At 40.1% G+C, this 15,000-nt stretch overlaps 2 protein-coding genes across 2 annotated transcripts in view; one reads left to right on the forward strand and one right to left on the reverse strand.

The window, feature by feature from the left end:
• Positions 1-9,080, forward strand: part of LOC138009453 (E3 ubiquitin-protein ligase rnf213-alpha-like) — a 107,450-nt gene extending 98,370 nt beyond the window's left edge. Inside the window, exons 77-85 of the mRNA XM_068856474.1 lie at positions 1,058-1,199; positions 2,293-2,376; positions 2,694-2,871; positions 3,300-3,507; positions 3,786-3,860; positions 4,098-4,298; positions 6,767-6,856; positions 7,597-7,766; positions 8,381-9,080. Of these exons, the coding sequence (XP_068712575.1) occupies positions 1,058-1,199; positions 2,293-2,376; positions 2,694-2,871; positions 3,300-3,507; positions 3,786-3,860; positions 4,098-4,298; positions 6,767-6,856; positions 7,597-7,766; positions 8,381-8,549 (1,317 nt within the window). The 3' untranslated portion in view covers positions 8,550-9,080. The remainder of the gene's footprint in view (positions 1-1,057; positions 1,200-2,292; positions 2,377-2,693; positions 2,872-3,299; positions 3,508-3,785; positions 3,861-4,097; positions 4,299-6,766; positions 6,857-7,596; positions 7,767-8,380) is intronic.
• A 5,775-nt stretch (positions 9,081-14,855) lies between these two features.
• LOC138010195 (uncharacterized) overlaps positions 14,856-15,000 on the reverse strand; it is a 789-nt gene continuing 644 nt past the window's right edge. The window contains exon 1 of the mRNA XM_068857135.1: positions 14,856-15,000. This exon is cut by the window's right edge and continues 644 nt beyond it. Coding sequence (XP_068713236.1) covers positions 14,856-15,000 — 145 coding nt within the window.

Genomic DNA, 15,000 nt, shown 5'->3' on the forward strand with positions numbered 1-15,000 from the left:
GCAAGATGCTAGCAAAATTATCGACTTTCTACGTGCCCAAGGCTGGGAGGCGAGCGACCTTTGGAAGTGGGAGAAATTTGGCTAAATTCTGGAGGTCTTGGAAGTTGCACGCCTTGCCTATTTATATTCTATGTGGCGACGCGTGGGATCTGAAGAGGAAATCGAGGCGTCCCAAAAACCCATCAAATCACTCAGGACAACGCAGAAAATAGTAGGTGAGTGAACTTTATTTATCTGGCTGTCCATAAAATGAATTTTCAAAAAGAAACATCGCGATTTGAAGTTTTTATGGAACATTTTTCTCGATCAGTTGAATCGGCCGTTACAACTGTCTCAAAATAACGTCTCAAAATAGGGTTGTTTGCCCGTGGGGACACGTTCTTCGTTTCGCACTCTTGGGGCTTTATACCCTCCCCCACCTCCTCGCCTCTATTCACTTTTTGGGTTAAAATAGATCCCGTTGGAGTAGAACCACTCTTTTACGCTGTGGAGCCTCTATGCACTATTGAATGGAAGGGAGTTTACATGAGAATGCACCGCTGTCGCACGTAATGTGTCCAGTAATGTAACTTGATTAATGCACCAGGTTCTCAGCTAGAGGCCATCTATGGAAATGTCACGAATATGATTGACTTGAATGAGTACACGGCTTTGGTTGCAATCCCTGAGGGTTGCAAATGATGTCCTCCAAATTGAGGTGTTGACATTGTCGTGATATTTCTCTGTGCTCTGCAAGTGGTTGTTTTTTCTACCGTTGTGGGACGTGACAAATGTACTTCTTGTCAAACAACATTTTTTCTTTGTAAGGTCTGGGGACATCATCTCCTTTTGCAAAGTAGGAGGGTACGTATCAGTTGCGTGGTACATTAGTATGCTCAGGAGGATCAGCTTGAAGGGTTTAGGAGGGCTGACGACACCCACAAAAAAAGCACACGTTACTTTTTGATGATCTGGAGTCCTCACTTAGACATGAGCCAAGGGAACGTATCCACTGAAGAACATCCAAAGTGGTTATAAGTGTGTGCTTTCTTACCATGTATTTGTTTATTCAATTTAGGAACACAAGTTACGTTGTGTCCAGTTTCTTCCTGACATAGTTCGTCTTCAGCGACTACTGATGGACCGATTTCATCGCAGAATTGACAGAACAGACGCTGAAAAGTTTACCATCCAGCAATTTCTTAAGAGCCTTCCACGAGGTAAAGACGACAGGGGGCTCTTCTGATAGAGTGATTGAAATTAAAATTAAACGGTTTTATTTTGAAATGATGGAGTCAACGGCCACAAGATAAGTTGTAGAATGTCCATAGAGACGAGAGGATATTGTAAGAACAAACCACCGGCCAATGATGAGCTGGGAACATGGGAAGGGAACAAAACTATCCATTCCAAAAAGCATTTCTTGGTGTAATTTGTGTCAAATTAGTTTGTTTCTCAGCCTCATTAGCTTTTTCGTAGCTTGCTCGTTAGCGTGTCTTGTTTCCCTTTTTTGTTTAAAGTTTTCGCACGTTCGTTTCTTTTGCTTGCCATTTACACCTTCAGTTTTCTAGTTTTGCATAATTTAGTTTCTTCGTATATAAACCTATGTTTTTTGCCATTTTGATTCTTCTTTTCTCGGTAATCGAAGTCGCGCTACGCGCAGTTAGCTCTTAGGCAGTCCGAGTTCGCTTCAAGCAGTTTAAGTTATCCTTGGTATAAGTTTATGGTCGTAACAATGTAAGTACCATCGTTTTCGGTTGGTTCATTATATCGTCTTTTATCGTTTTCCTGTTGCTTTACGTAGCTAATTGTATTTGCTGTAACGTTTTATTTTTCAGTTTCAACCCGCGTTGTTTGTACTACCTATGTAAATAAATATATTAGTTTGTCATGGATTACGTGGTGTTGGAAAGACGTGACTAGATAGTTTTGGTGCTTTTGGCAGTTACACTTGGCTTTTGGATTCACCGTCATTTTCTCCACAAAGGACTCTTTTTCTGAAAAGGATTTCGTCTACTCGCGGAATTAGTAGTGAAGGAAATTCGAATCATGCGGTTAGATTTAAATATTATGATGGCAGTTGACGTCGTCAACTCTGTTGATGACTCAGACCTCGTCTACTTCTCCCGGCAACGACACAGCACCAAAGTTTCGCCAGAGACTACTTGCTCTGTGTTAGTCAATTAGTCGGACAAGGACGAAAACTGGTGGACTCGAAGTCGTAGTTTGTAAAAACAATGGCGTTTTAAAAGTGCAGCCATAAAAATTCTGAATTAGGGAGTTAATGTGCTCTTTTAAATCATTGTTGAACAGGACCTGTGAAAGACGAGTTCAGCAAGTTAATTCAAAGGTTTAAACTCGCTTGGAATTCTTGTCGATCATTTCTTGGCGAACAAGGTAAGTCGGACTGGTTAGAATTCCATCGAATACTGAAAAGAAGAAACTTGAAATCATCTCACTCCAGAATTCAGGAAAATGGAAAATAATTTTTATCGTTTTCTTTCATACAAACCCCCATTTCCTGTTCTTAATTACTAAAGACGTCACTATTGCAATAGTTAAACCCTAAAAAAAATATTTACCCTTTCATTTCCAAATATTCAATTTGAAGAAAAGCAGTTGGTATTCCCCTGACACAGAGTTTTTGCTTTATTAAAACATTCAATGATTTCACCGAGAAAGGCAGTAAGTTACTTTACTTGCATTTTCTGAAGGTCGTCTCCGAGTGCCACAGGATCTACTCAATATCGCAATGGACAATAACTGCTCAATTGCAATGCTTCTTCCCAGTACCAAAGGAATGAATGTGTGTTCCACAGCACTTCTTTATTTCTTGGTTAACACACACGACGAGTTCTTGGGAATCTATCGCAGTGCAACCAACCAAGACAGGTCTGTTTACAGTTAGTATGAGTTTTGTACTTTCCGTTGCTTTTGATCCTGTTGTTTTCTTTCACGTACACTAGAGGAGTCCAGACTGCACCAAAGGGAGATACCGGTTCCCGCCCGTTTATTCCTTGGTTCTTAGTAATGAATGGCTTGGATTAAACCATGATCATCTCTAGCAGGTGATTGGGTTTAATTGGACGAAGCCCGTTCCTATTGATAGTCAGCTACGACATCCAGATGAATTAAAAACCTTACTCTTGTTTCCATCCCAACGGATGGAGACTTCCAAACGAGAGTATCGGTTGTATTTTGCTGACGACATTGGTCACAGAAAACGAGTCGAGTTATGTCCGCGAACTATGTCACTTGGTCTTAATGTTACTTTCAAAGATTTTTAAAACAAACGTGGTTTGAAATTGTTCTATTTTCAGCCCCCTGGAGCGAATTTCCATGTCGGAAGTAACCATGTCCCAGTTGATAGCCTATGACCCTGAGAGAGACCTGTTGCCTCTAATACTTGCGCATTGTAACTACTCTCTGAAGGTGGGACAGGAGACTTTAGTTCAGTATGATTGGACTGCTTTGGAGAGACAGTTAACTGACAGGTTTTTAAAGGGAAGACCCTTTGTTGAATTTAAGGTATGCCACTTGTGGTTTTTAATCAGTTTCCTCCTTCGCCTAAAGCTATCTTAACTCTGAGGTAATGGTAGGGGATTGAAGTTTCCCATTGCCCTTCTGTCAAAACCAACAGTTCGAAAACGCAAAGAGCCAAACATGGTGTCTCGCAGCTGTGCAATTTAGTATAAACATTTTTGAAGGGAACAAGTTCATTAGCAATCTATTCATCATGACGCTGTAAATAAAGGGAAAGAAATAACTTTCTTCCCATTTCACTTTACTGCATCTTTTTCCCCAAGGAGGAGAGATTCGCTTTCAGTCGCGACACACGGGATGACAGCGTGTTCGCTTCGCTTGCAGAGAAAATTCCACAGGTAAATTAAGTGTAGTTAAATAATTACTGTTAAGCTTTTCGTTCACTGATCAAGACTGAACTCGCTGAATTCAGATATTGTTCTTATGCCTGTTATGTCTGTTAACTTTCTCTTCTTGCTAATTACAGAGTAGGCTTGCGTTTCCCACTTCACTTATGATGGTTATTTTACATGTTGTGTCTAAGGCATCAACTATATTTATGAAATCTTCCTTAGCTATTGCTATTGCATTTACAGGATTCTATCTCGCGAGCCATCGAAGGCCAGATTATTTCTGATCTCCGCTCGTCCTTGTCGGAGGTTTGCGATGTTCTGTCATCATTGGACATTGCCATTGGTTTTCTTTCGTCCTCTGGAGGACAAACCGGAATGCCGTTGAAATGGTACTTACATGAGGTGCTTAAACTCCCAAGAGAACGTGGTCTTAGGAGTCCAACAGTGAGTAGAGGGAGGGTATTGAACAAAGTGACGAAACATGTAATCATAGGCATATTTTCACTTCTGAAGGGATGCAAACTGAACCGAGTGTCTACTGAGAATAGTGGCACGATCATGGTTTGGAGTCCTGTTCAAGCCTGGATTTTGAGCAGGCTTGTTCGCTTACTCGTTGGAACGATTATGACGCCGAGTTCACACGCACAATATTTTCTACGTCTCTCCTCTAGTTCCTTGAAACAAAAACGAACGTTTTTCAGCAGCGAGGCATCTCAGTGTTTTGCTTAATGTGTGCTAGATACTGTACAAGCTCTTCTGATGAGCAACACAAACTCTCCTCGGTTTGAACGAGCCTATGCAAAGAAAGTATATGTGTTTCATATATACAAATGATATATATATATATATATATATATATATATATATATATATATAATATACAATATACAATTATACAAATATATAATATACAAATATATATATACAAATTAGCACCACTTTTTGTTCTTCTTTTTTGCAATCTTATATTTTTTTGACAGCTGTCACTTGTTATTGTGTAATTGTTAGCGCCTAAATCTTATTTAAGTTTCGTTTTTATTCAAAAGTTGTCATAACTGAAGAAGGTCTTTGACCAAAACGTTTTAGTAAATTTTTAATTTTTTAACTTTTTAACGTCAGTTGTCCGTCCTCGCTTCCTTTTTACTTACTACAGTCGTTCATGTCGTGAGGTTTGGACTAGGAATCTTGCAGATCCTCCTGACGTGGTGACACCTTTGTTGGCCTAAGAGACTCACTAACAGTTGTATATGTGTATATATATATATATTAAATAACTTATGAAGACTTCTTGAGGCAAATTGATTATAATGGAACGTCAAACGTTTCGCCGGTTAGGGCTTCATCAGTGACTGATAAGTTATTTTACAAGACAGAATATATAACAAGTAAAGAACAATGGTCTTTGATCAGGTTCATTAAGCCTGCTAGTGTATGGTCAGGACACGTCCAATACAACCATTCATGACGGTTTCAGTGTTTTTCTTTCTGATTTCGAGCGCTTCAATATATATATATATATATATCTGACTGGATTTACAAAAAGCTACCCATGCATTAATGCTGTAACTTAGCACCTTCAGATGCACAACAAAGTTCTTGCTTTTCGCAGCTGTGATTCCAGCTAGGATCAAACTCCACCCCAGCCTCAACAATGCAACTTCTAGAGTTTACTCATGTCTAACGACTAACTATAATTATTTTACTGGTCCTTGCATGGGGGTCCCTGTGGCACCTGAAGGGTCAAGCTGAGAAATTTTCAGACTTCCACTAATTTTAAGTCCTATATAAGAGATTGGTTCTTGGCCATTTCAAAGTTGTAGGCGTTCGATTTCTGCCAAGCATTGTCACATAAATACTGACTATGACTGACGAATTTCAAAACCAACTCACAAATTCTAACTCAGGATAATCACCCCCCTCCCCCCAACAAACTTTGGCTTGCTCTTATATAAGGGCAAACTAACAACTACAATCCTGAACAAAAGTGTTGGGAAGGTAGCGTCTCTTTTGAGATATTTCCCCCCCCCCCTTCCCTTATCAATGTTGGATTTTGCACAAAACAAAATGGTGACTTTTCTTCCTAAATTGAATATGGGGGTGGGGGGCCACAAGAACATGCTCTTTCCCAAATGATACAGCCAATAGTTAGAATAATCGTATTAGGTGTGAAGTGAAGTAATGCACGCAACCTTCCCAACAACTTTTGACCAGGATTGTAGATCATAGCTTAGAGCCTTTACATTTTATACAGGCATCTCTTGACGGAGCCCCCACCCCCCTGGGTCTAAGAGCGCCCCAATGGCTTGAAAACAGGCTGATTTGGCATTTTAATACCAACTAGTTTCATACCGCACAAGAAGTGCGGCACTCCTCAGATAGAATTGCCAAATGAAAATTTCGTTACAACGCTCGCTGATGATAGACGCCCTTGCGCTCGCGGCATTTGAATTTTAACAGCTGTTAGCACGCGGAGCTGGGTTAAACACTTGCTAGCGCGAGGCATTTGTGGGCTTAAAGTTCTTTAGGAGAAATTTGTTAGCGTGCCTACAGGAAGTTACCAGTTCATTACGCTTGTTCAAGGTCGCTAGTTCAGTTCTACAAATGATAAGATATTTCTCCCACAGGCACAAGTTACATCGGTTCGAGACAGGATTGTAAGGGAAGGTTTGTTTTAAAATTTTCCAGGTGATCTTCCTGTAGGCACGCTAACAAATTTCTCCTAAAGAACTTTAAGCCCACAAATGCCTCGCGCTAGCAAGTGTTTAACCCGAGCTCCGTGCGCTAACAACTGTTAAAATTCAAATTCCGCGAGCGCAAGGGCGTCTATCATCAGCGAGCAATTTTGTTATTTTATTTCCTACGAACTTAACTGTACCGTACATTGAATTGAGTTGAATGATTCGTTGTTTTAGGCAGAGCAGTACTGCAACTTGTCGCACACATTGGCTTTGTGGCGTCTCATGGCTCTTGAGAAAGCAAAAATCAAGTCGAGAAACAAACAGGTACAATCTCATTTATGTGTTAAAACCCAAGTATTCCGGATCGAAGTAAATATAATCAATCAGCCGAAATAGAAAGGGGAAAATGTATTACACGTGCAAATGGGCTCTTATCTTCCACTCCACTCTCCCCTCCCCTCTTTGATTCAATGTTGATTGTCCAAATATTCATGCAGTCGAGTGTCATCAGTTGATTTTCAAATCTGCATTCATTGTGAAAGGGGGGAATTTGCACGGCATGTCTGAATCGTGTTCTTCGCAAGATAGATATGGTGCCCTTTTTGCCACTTCTACTGGAAATGATCTTGCTGAAATAAAACATGCTAAGGAAAACATCGCAGACATGGATTGAGGCTCCCCGTCTCCCCTGTCCTCCTCATCGACCATTCTATCTATCTCAAATCATCTCCCCTTAGTTTCCTTGCTCTATTCTACAAATTTATATTCTACTGAACGTCATTAAAACGCTGATACGCAGAGGCAGCTGCACGAAATGACGTGGAAAGAGAATGGTGTTCAGGAACGTCCCAATAGAATTTGCCCAGGATTGATGGGTGAACTGTCGCCCGTTTGCGAGGCAACTCAGTCGTGCTTTCAAGGAGTGACACTTCATCACTTATCGACGATTAGTTTTATGCAACACTTGTCTTGTAAAACAATGGCGTTCAAGTCAACGAGTGTTTTAACTACAGGCAAGAAAACAGTAAACTTTTGATACGTTATCTCTTGCATCCTCTTTTCAGGAACCGTTTGAGGAAATGCCAGAGTTTTTGAAGGGAAAATTGAGCCCCACCGACGCAGCACATCTGAATCGTGTTCTTCGGAAGATAGATATAGAGCGCCTTTTGCCTTTTTTACTGGAAATGATTCTGCTGAATGTAAAACATGCCAAGGAGAATATCGCAGAAATGAGGTGAGGCTCCCGGTCTCCCCTCTCCTCATCGACTATTCTATCTTAAAACATAAATAAGCTAAATTGTACGCGCGTTTCCATTGGTCGCTATCTATGATGTATTGGAGGACATACGCATAAATGACGTCACTGTTAACTTTTTCACTTCTTTATTGTATAAAACAAGTAGATTCCATATTGCCATGCTTCTGTTCAGTAACGGATCACCACTGAAGACGTCAAAATGTGGTAAGAACATCTGTGACACACTCGCCTAACGGCTTGTGTGCCACTTCTTTGTTCTTACCACATTTTGACGGCACCTGTGTTCTATTGGTGGTTGTCACCTTGACGTCATTGCCGCCATGTTGGTGCACAGAACAAAAGAGAAAATAAGTCTTTTGGGAATTGACTCTATTATTATGCAAAACACGAGCCATCATTTGCTATTGTTTTGTGCACCAACATGGCTGTCTTATTACGTGATTGAAACCATCTATTACTGAACAAACGCACGGCATGGAATCTATTTGTTAACAATCTCCCTTTAGTTTCTTCTCTTTTCCTTACTCTGCACATTTACATTGCATTGAACTTCATTAAAACGCTAATAAGTCGGTGGGTTTATTCTGTAGTTTCCTGGAATACTTGGACCTGTACCTAGCACAAAAAAAAGTGGATCAGATCCCAGGAATGGAGAAAATTCCAAGTGCCATTCACATGAAGCATCTACAAGCTGTTTGGAACTCCGCTGTTCTACTGTGCGTTGACTCTCGCAGCGGAAGTCAATATTCTGCCACTTAAAAGGCATGAACAATAGCTATATAATACTTTGTAGTGGCACAAGCCTGAGCGTTATTTCACTTTTTGCAAACTGCATATGTCACAGGAAAATTTAAATCTCGCCTAAATAGTTTTTCTTATGCATGAAATTTAGAAATCATGGTACTTTGCTACGTTACGGCAACAACACTGATCATGAAAAGGCAGGTGGAGTTATTTGAAGAGCCCATATTAGTTTAGAAGGTGCTATTTGTCGAGGTGAAGTCCTTTTGTGATTTCCAGAAATAAGCATAGAGACTAATGTTTAAAAGGGTTAATTCAACTCAGTAGACAAACAAGAACTTGTATGATGAAACGAGCTAAATAGGTTCCTTTGTTAGACAGAATATTGTTACAATGTTCAAAAGAGGCGAGGATTGTTTAAGTTCTTGCGCTCAGCATGTAAGTGTGGTGGGGCTTTTCTTTTAGTTTGTTCGAATAACATTACATTACACGTTTTATGAAGTTTACTTTTGTCTTCGATTAATATGAAAATCATTTGAGCACATCCGGCTTCCTTCTACTTCCCATAGGTGTTTTTTTTTGTTAATAGTAAATATCATCCCACGTCAACGAGCATGAACCTCTCTTACCAAGACATTTCTATTTCTAGATTTTTTATAACAGTCCCGAGCATGCGTTCTTTACACCTTCCAGTCAAACAGACTCCTGTGTTTGACAACATGCTTATAGGATACCTGGTCGTCACTCCCTGACGGCTGTTCCCCTTACCCTACAAGGTGGTGAAGGAGAGACTAAAGTTCGGCCCTTGAATCATATATGACATTCTCCATTCAGAAAGGTGCCACTTGTCGATTTTTTTAGCATTTGTATTAGTTTGCTCTGTTTCCCCAGTGGTACATGCATTGCAGGACCCCGCCAATGCAAATCAGCAGCGACAAAAACTGAAAAGTAAACAAAAGGAGCAACAGCCACAACATTGTTTCTGCAATATGTAAAGACTACGATCTGGACGCTATTGAATATTTACGGAGAAAAGCCTCGTTTTCTTACAGTGCCTTGTTTCTACCTAGGCGATAGCTGGCGAGTGTTAAATATAATTTCAAGTTTATATCCACCGTCACCAAATAATTAAGTTATCAGATATCCTAAGAAAAGAGGAACAAAATGCAGCCGAATGAACAGAATAAGAACATGATCTTAAATTCTAGTGAAGACAATTGACAGTGCAGTTCTCTGGGTTCAGTTCACAGCTTGATTTACAATATTTTTATGAACGGGTGTTTATTACATATGATAAGAGTTCATGTTTTTTGTGAACATGCTTCCCAATATAGTTTCGTTTGTGGTTAACAGGCCTGCATCAATCAGAGTTCTGATCTAATTTAGGAAACAAAATTACAATGATAAATTTCTACTTTAAGACGGCCTTTCTCTTCTGTCTAAGAGTTCTACTTTAAGAGCTACTCGCAGTGCACTGCGCTACATATGCGTTTCCTCCGTTTCCGATCTGGAGTGGTTTGGATGGAAGCCTTTGCTAAGTGCACCAGCGGAGGTTTGTGTAGAAGCACGAACATCTTTCTCAGACATTTGAAATGCATATCTTATCAGCTTGAGTACTCGTGTCTTGCAAACAAAGGCCACAAAGATGTAAACACCTTGAACAGATGTTAGCACCACGAAGGGGTAGATCATCGTCTTGTGAATGAGCCCAGCCTTGAAAGCGAAAAAACAAGTAAAATCCGTCAGGGTAAGGAGGCGGACGTAGACTTAAACGACGACTCCACGGTCTCGTCGAGTGGATTTCGCGTTGACTTTAGTAGTCTGCTTCGTAGCAGTGTTGATAGCCCATATGGTTTGCGAAAACGCTGCAACGTTGTACAGAAGTACGCAAACTATTACCCCGAGAAAGACGACGATCTTCGCATTACCTTTCGCCAACCAGCAAGACTCTTCGTCTCCATATCCAATTCAAACCACTTGAAAGTTATCAAGGAGGAAACAGGTACTAATGAGCTTCGTTTTTTGTTTGTCCTACAAGGGTAATAAAACTCAGTGCTACGCTTATTGACTAGATTGTGACAAACATTCCGCACAGTAGTATCAAGCATGGTGTGGCTCCTTCACTTTAAGTGACCATGATCTTGTTTTGTGTGTTAGGAAAATAAACGCTTTAAAATACCGTAAAATTCCGAAAATAACCCCCTCAAATATAAGCCCCCCAAACGCGTAACGCAAAAAACCCTCCATTAAATCGCCCCCGGAGACTTATGCTTGGAAGTTACCCTCAAATACAAAATAACACAAAGCAAAAACGGTACAGTAACACACATTAGAGACCTTTAGATTCAAGGACGAGGACGAGAACGAGTATGAGTTTTGACTGCCCGTTTTTGGCGAAAATACTTAGGAAATTTATAACCCGTAGGATTAATCTTACTCTTTTCAGCAGTGTAGGTTGCCCAGTTATTCTTATCGCTGGTAACTGGGCCTTTTTGCTGATCGAAAAATGCCAAAACTGCTGCCGTGTTGTTGACTTGTTTTGACAGACGACATTTTGGCAAAACCTCGTGCTAAAATGACGACGGCATCACGTTTTGCCCGCCAAAATGACGCTGGTTCGCGCGCGCTCACTGTTGTTCTAGGAGAAAATCTCGTACTCGTAGTCCTTCTCGTCCTAGAATCTAAAGCTCTCTATTTTTTTCTTATTTGCCTTCCAACTATAAGCTAACCCAATCGCTTTCGTAATGCAAATTTCCCACCGAATATAAGCCCCTCCAAAAGGGCCTTTGAAAAATACAAGCCTCGGGCCTTATTTTCGGAATTTTGCGGTATGCACCCAAAATAATTGAATGCAGAGACTATTAGAAATTACTCGCTTGAGGAACTTTTTGTGGAATTTCGAACCAAATCAACTGGGACCCTGTCAGAAACGCCTCCGACGTAAACAATGCCTTGGATCGCTTAAATGCATTTCTAAAGAGCAGTGTGATCGGCACGCTCCTTTGATCCAAAAGAAAGTCAGGGGTATTAACTACCCATAGCTAACACATGAAATTAAGAAATTAATGCAACAGACAGATTGTTCTCTAAAGAAGGCGAGACGGACGATTGAAGAGATAGATTGGAGTGCATACAGGAGATCAAGAAATGCCGTGAACAACAAAGTGCGCTCCGCTAAAACCAATTGTAATCGGAACCTTATTCAGGAAAACATTGATGACTCAAGATCCTTTTGGAGAGCTGTGAAAAGAGTGCTTCCTGATAACAAGAAATTAAAGTAATCTTTGTCTTTCATCAAAGTCGATGGCATTCTCAAGACACACAAGAACGTCATAGCTGAAGGTTTTAATCACTTCTTCATCTACACAATCACACCTATATAGCTACTTGAAACGAAGGAACGAATTGAAGACTGGTGCGGTTAGATACATACTCTACATGATAGCCGCTTGACACTAGTAAGCGCAAGGAATGCAAGGGCTTTTGGACACCATAAACAGTGATCAAAATTTTGAGATGGCGGCCTGTTCTTGATGGCCGAAAAACGAAACCCATCAGGATGTTAGAATTGTGTTCCACGATTTGTGTACTAGGGAGCGCGTGGTACGCACGACATTTCCGAGCTCCGTATTTAGTTAAATTTCATCTTCAATAACATTCAACAATGACGAAGTCGAATATTCAGTCACTTAAAAAGGAAAACGACGACTTGAAGTCTAAGCTTGAAACCCTAACCAAAGAGTTTAAAGAGCTGTTAAAGAAGAAAGAGTTAACTGCCAGAGCGAGACAAGATGGCGGTCCTTCGTCACCGAATCATGAACTTGAAAACAGCCTGCAGTTTCTTAGTGACGAATACGACGACATGCAGGTTTCTCATTCTGCTATCCAGGGAAAACTATCCAAACTTGGCAAAGATTTGTCAAATCTCTCAGTTAAAGTCAAGGAAATATCTGACGCTTTGGAAGCGTTGCAGCAGTACAGCTACCAGTACAATTTAAAAATCGTTGGTTACCCACAAGTTAACGAATTTGAATCCCCTGAAGACACAACAAAATTATGACTCCATTTATTTTCTTGTCTGGGCGTCGACGTAATTACCTTAAATGACAATTGGGACCTTAAACATCAAGAACGTAGAATGCCGCAAACGTTGGTAGTAAGCCGAGAGGTTCTGGGGCGAACGTTAGTCACGCAATTCCATTGTTGACGTTAAGCACTTAACCTGCTCCCGCACGTCAAAATGTAAACAAACGAGGTTTTGTCCAACGTACTGCCTGTTTTCTTGGTTTTTTGATAATGGCCAACCCTAAACAGACCGAGGAGATGTTGCTTTTGTCTTTCATTCACGGCTTTATTACTGAACAAGAATTTGGAGTCTGGAATTTGTCGGGCTGTCCCCGACAGCGAACTCCTCGCATAACTACATAGTATCCCGTGGCCACCAAAGGCGTGTGCACGCATCTCGCGCCCGGTTCACGTTTGCGGCCTTCTACGTTCTAAGGTCCCTATTAGCTCCGAAGTCCTTGGTTAGTCCCTAAACCCTAACCTAACCCTAACCCTAACCCTAACCCCTAGCGTACTGGAATTTGCGAGCACCTGACACCAAAGTTACAAGAACTGCTTCATAGCGCCAGCAACTTCAAAACCCAACATGGTTATAAATTCTGCTGGGCAAAGAATGCAGTTGTCTTCCTTCGCAAGAATGAAACTTCAAGACCAATTTAGGTTAAAACGATGGATGATTTGATAAACCTAATGCAACAGTGCCAAGGAACAACTCTCCAAACAGATGAGTAACTTCTTAACGATATAGCCTTTGTTATGTTTCTTTCTCTCCGAACAAAGTCAAATCTAAGTCAAAAACTAGGCAACAACAAAAAATAAACAATTTTTTTCTTAAAGAATTGCCATATTATCAACTGAAAGGTAGTTTGGTCATCACCCATGGCAAATTCAATAACTCATTGAACTCTGAACTCTTGACCAAACGAGATATAGAAAAGCTACCCAGTTTATATGATTTAGATTTATTTAGTCTCAACAAAATTCATGATAACAATCCAACTGCTGATGACAATTTGTTAAATCAACGCATATTTAGTCGTTATTTTTTTCCACAATCTAAAACAACATATGAACCGTCTTACTAAAGATACAATAGAATCCAGTTTTACTATTTTCCATAATAATATTAGAAGTCTTCGACGAAATCTTGAAACTCTGGTAACACACTATTTACGTGAATTTAACATTAATTTTAATATAATAGGGGTTACAGAAACAAAAATCAAAGTCTCTCTGAGACACCTCATTGATGATTACCGGTAGTAAATGACGAAAAACATGCGAACAGAAAAAAAGTGTAAGAATTTCCCCCCCCCCTCCCCGCCACCCAAAAAACCAAAAAATTGCCAAGTATAAAAGGGGATTCTTCCTTGCATAGCAACGTGTCCTAGTTAATGACTTTGCACTGACACCAAAAAGGTGAACTGATGGAGATGCGTTGGATTATTGTGCAGAATTTTAGAAACTGAGCATTCCATTCCTTTGCAGAATTTGCTGTGCATATTCTAGATAGTGATGGTTAATATCAAATTACAAACATGTTTACGCAGGAACAGTAAATAGGGATCATTTGATTGGATGCTGTTGAGAATTTCTTAAAATTTGATTGGTTCACAATGTACAATAAGAGTGGAATGTTTGGTGAAGCAAAACCACCTCCCCACCCTGATTAGCTCAGCTATTTGTGGGTAAGGATTTTTGTAAAATTAATCTGAATGTTTAATGAAAACTGAATTTTCCCTTATGTGTTCTGGATTCTCTGCTTTTCGTTTCTGAAAAGACTGTTTGCCGAGCTGTCTTATGTGTTCTGTGTTTTCAGCTTTTCTTTTTGGCATAGACTGCTTGTTGATTTCTCTTATGTGTTCTGGATTCTCTGCTTTTCGTTTCTGAAAAGACCGTTTGCCGAGTTGTCTTATGTGTTCTGTGTTTTTAGCTTTTCTTTTTAGTATAGACTGCTTGTTGATTTCTCTTATGTGCTCTGGATTCTCTGCTTTTCGTTTCTGAAAAGACTGCCTGTTGATTTCCCTTATGTGTTCTAGGTTCTCAGCTCTTTGTCGTTTAGAGGACTGCCTATTGATTTCCCTTACATGATCAGCATTTGCCATTCTCCTTTTTGAAGGAGTTTTGTTCCTTTTCTCTGCTTCGATGTTCTTGTGTCGATTTTCACACATTTTTTTCTTCTCTTTATTTCTAAAATTTGGATCACTTCTTCTCTTTCTCATGTACTCTTTCATGTAAGCTTTGTGTTTTTCTTTTTGATCAGTTGTCTTTGCTACCAGTTAATGTCATATCAATTTTATTCTTGTTTGATATTTGAGAAACTTGTTTCTGTGCAGTAGAAACATAATGGGCTTCACCAATATGCCCAATGTAGATGCTGGCACATTCACCTGTCACAGATTGT

This window comes from Montipora foliosa, chromosome 7 (assembly GCF_036669935.1).
Source record: "Montipora foliosa isolate CH-2021 chromosome 7, ASM3666993v2, whole genome shotgun sequence".
In the NCBI taxonomy this organism is placed as follows: Eukaryota; Metazoa; Cnidaria; class Anthozoa; order Scleractinia; family Acroporidae; genus Montipora; species Montipora foliosa.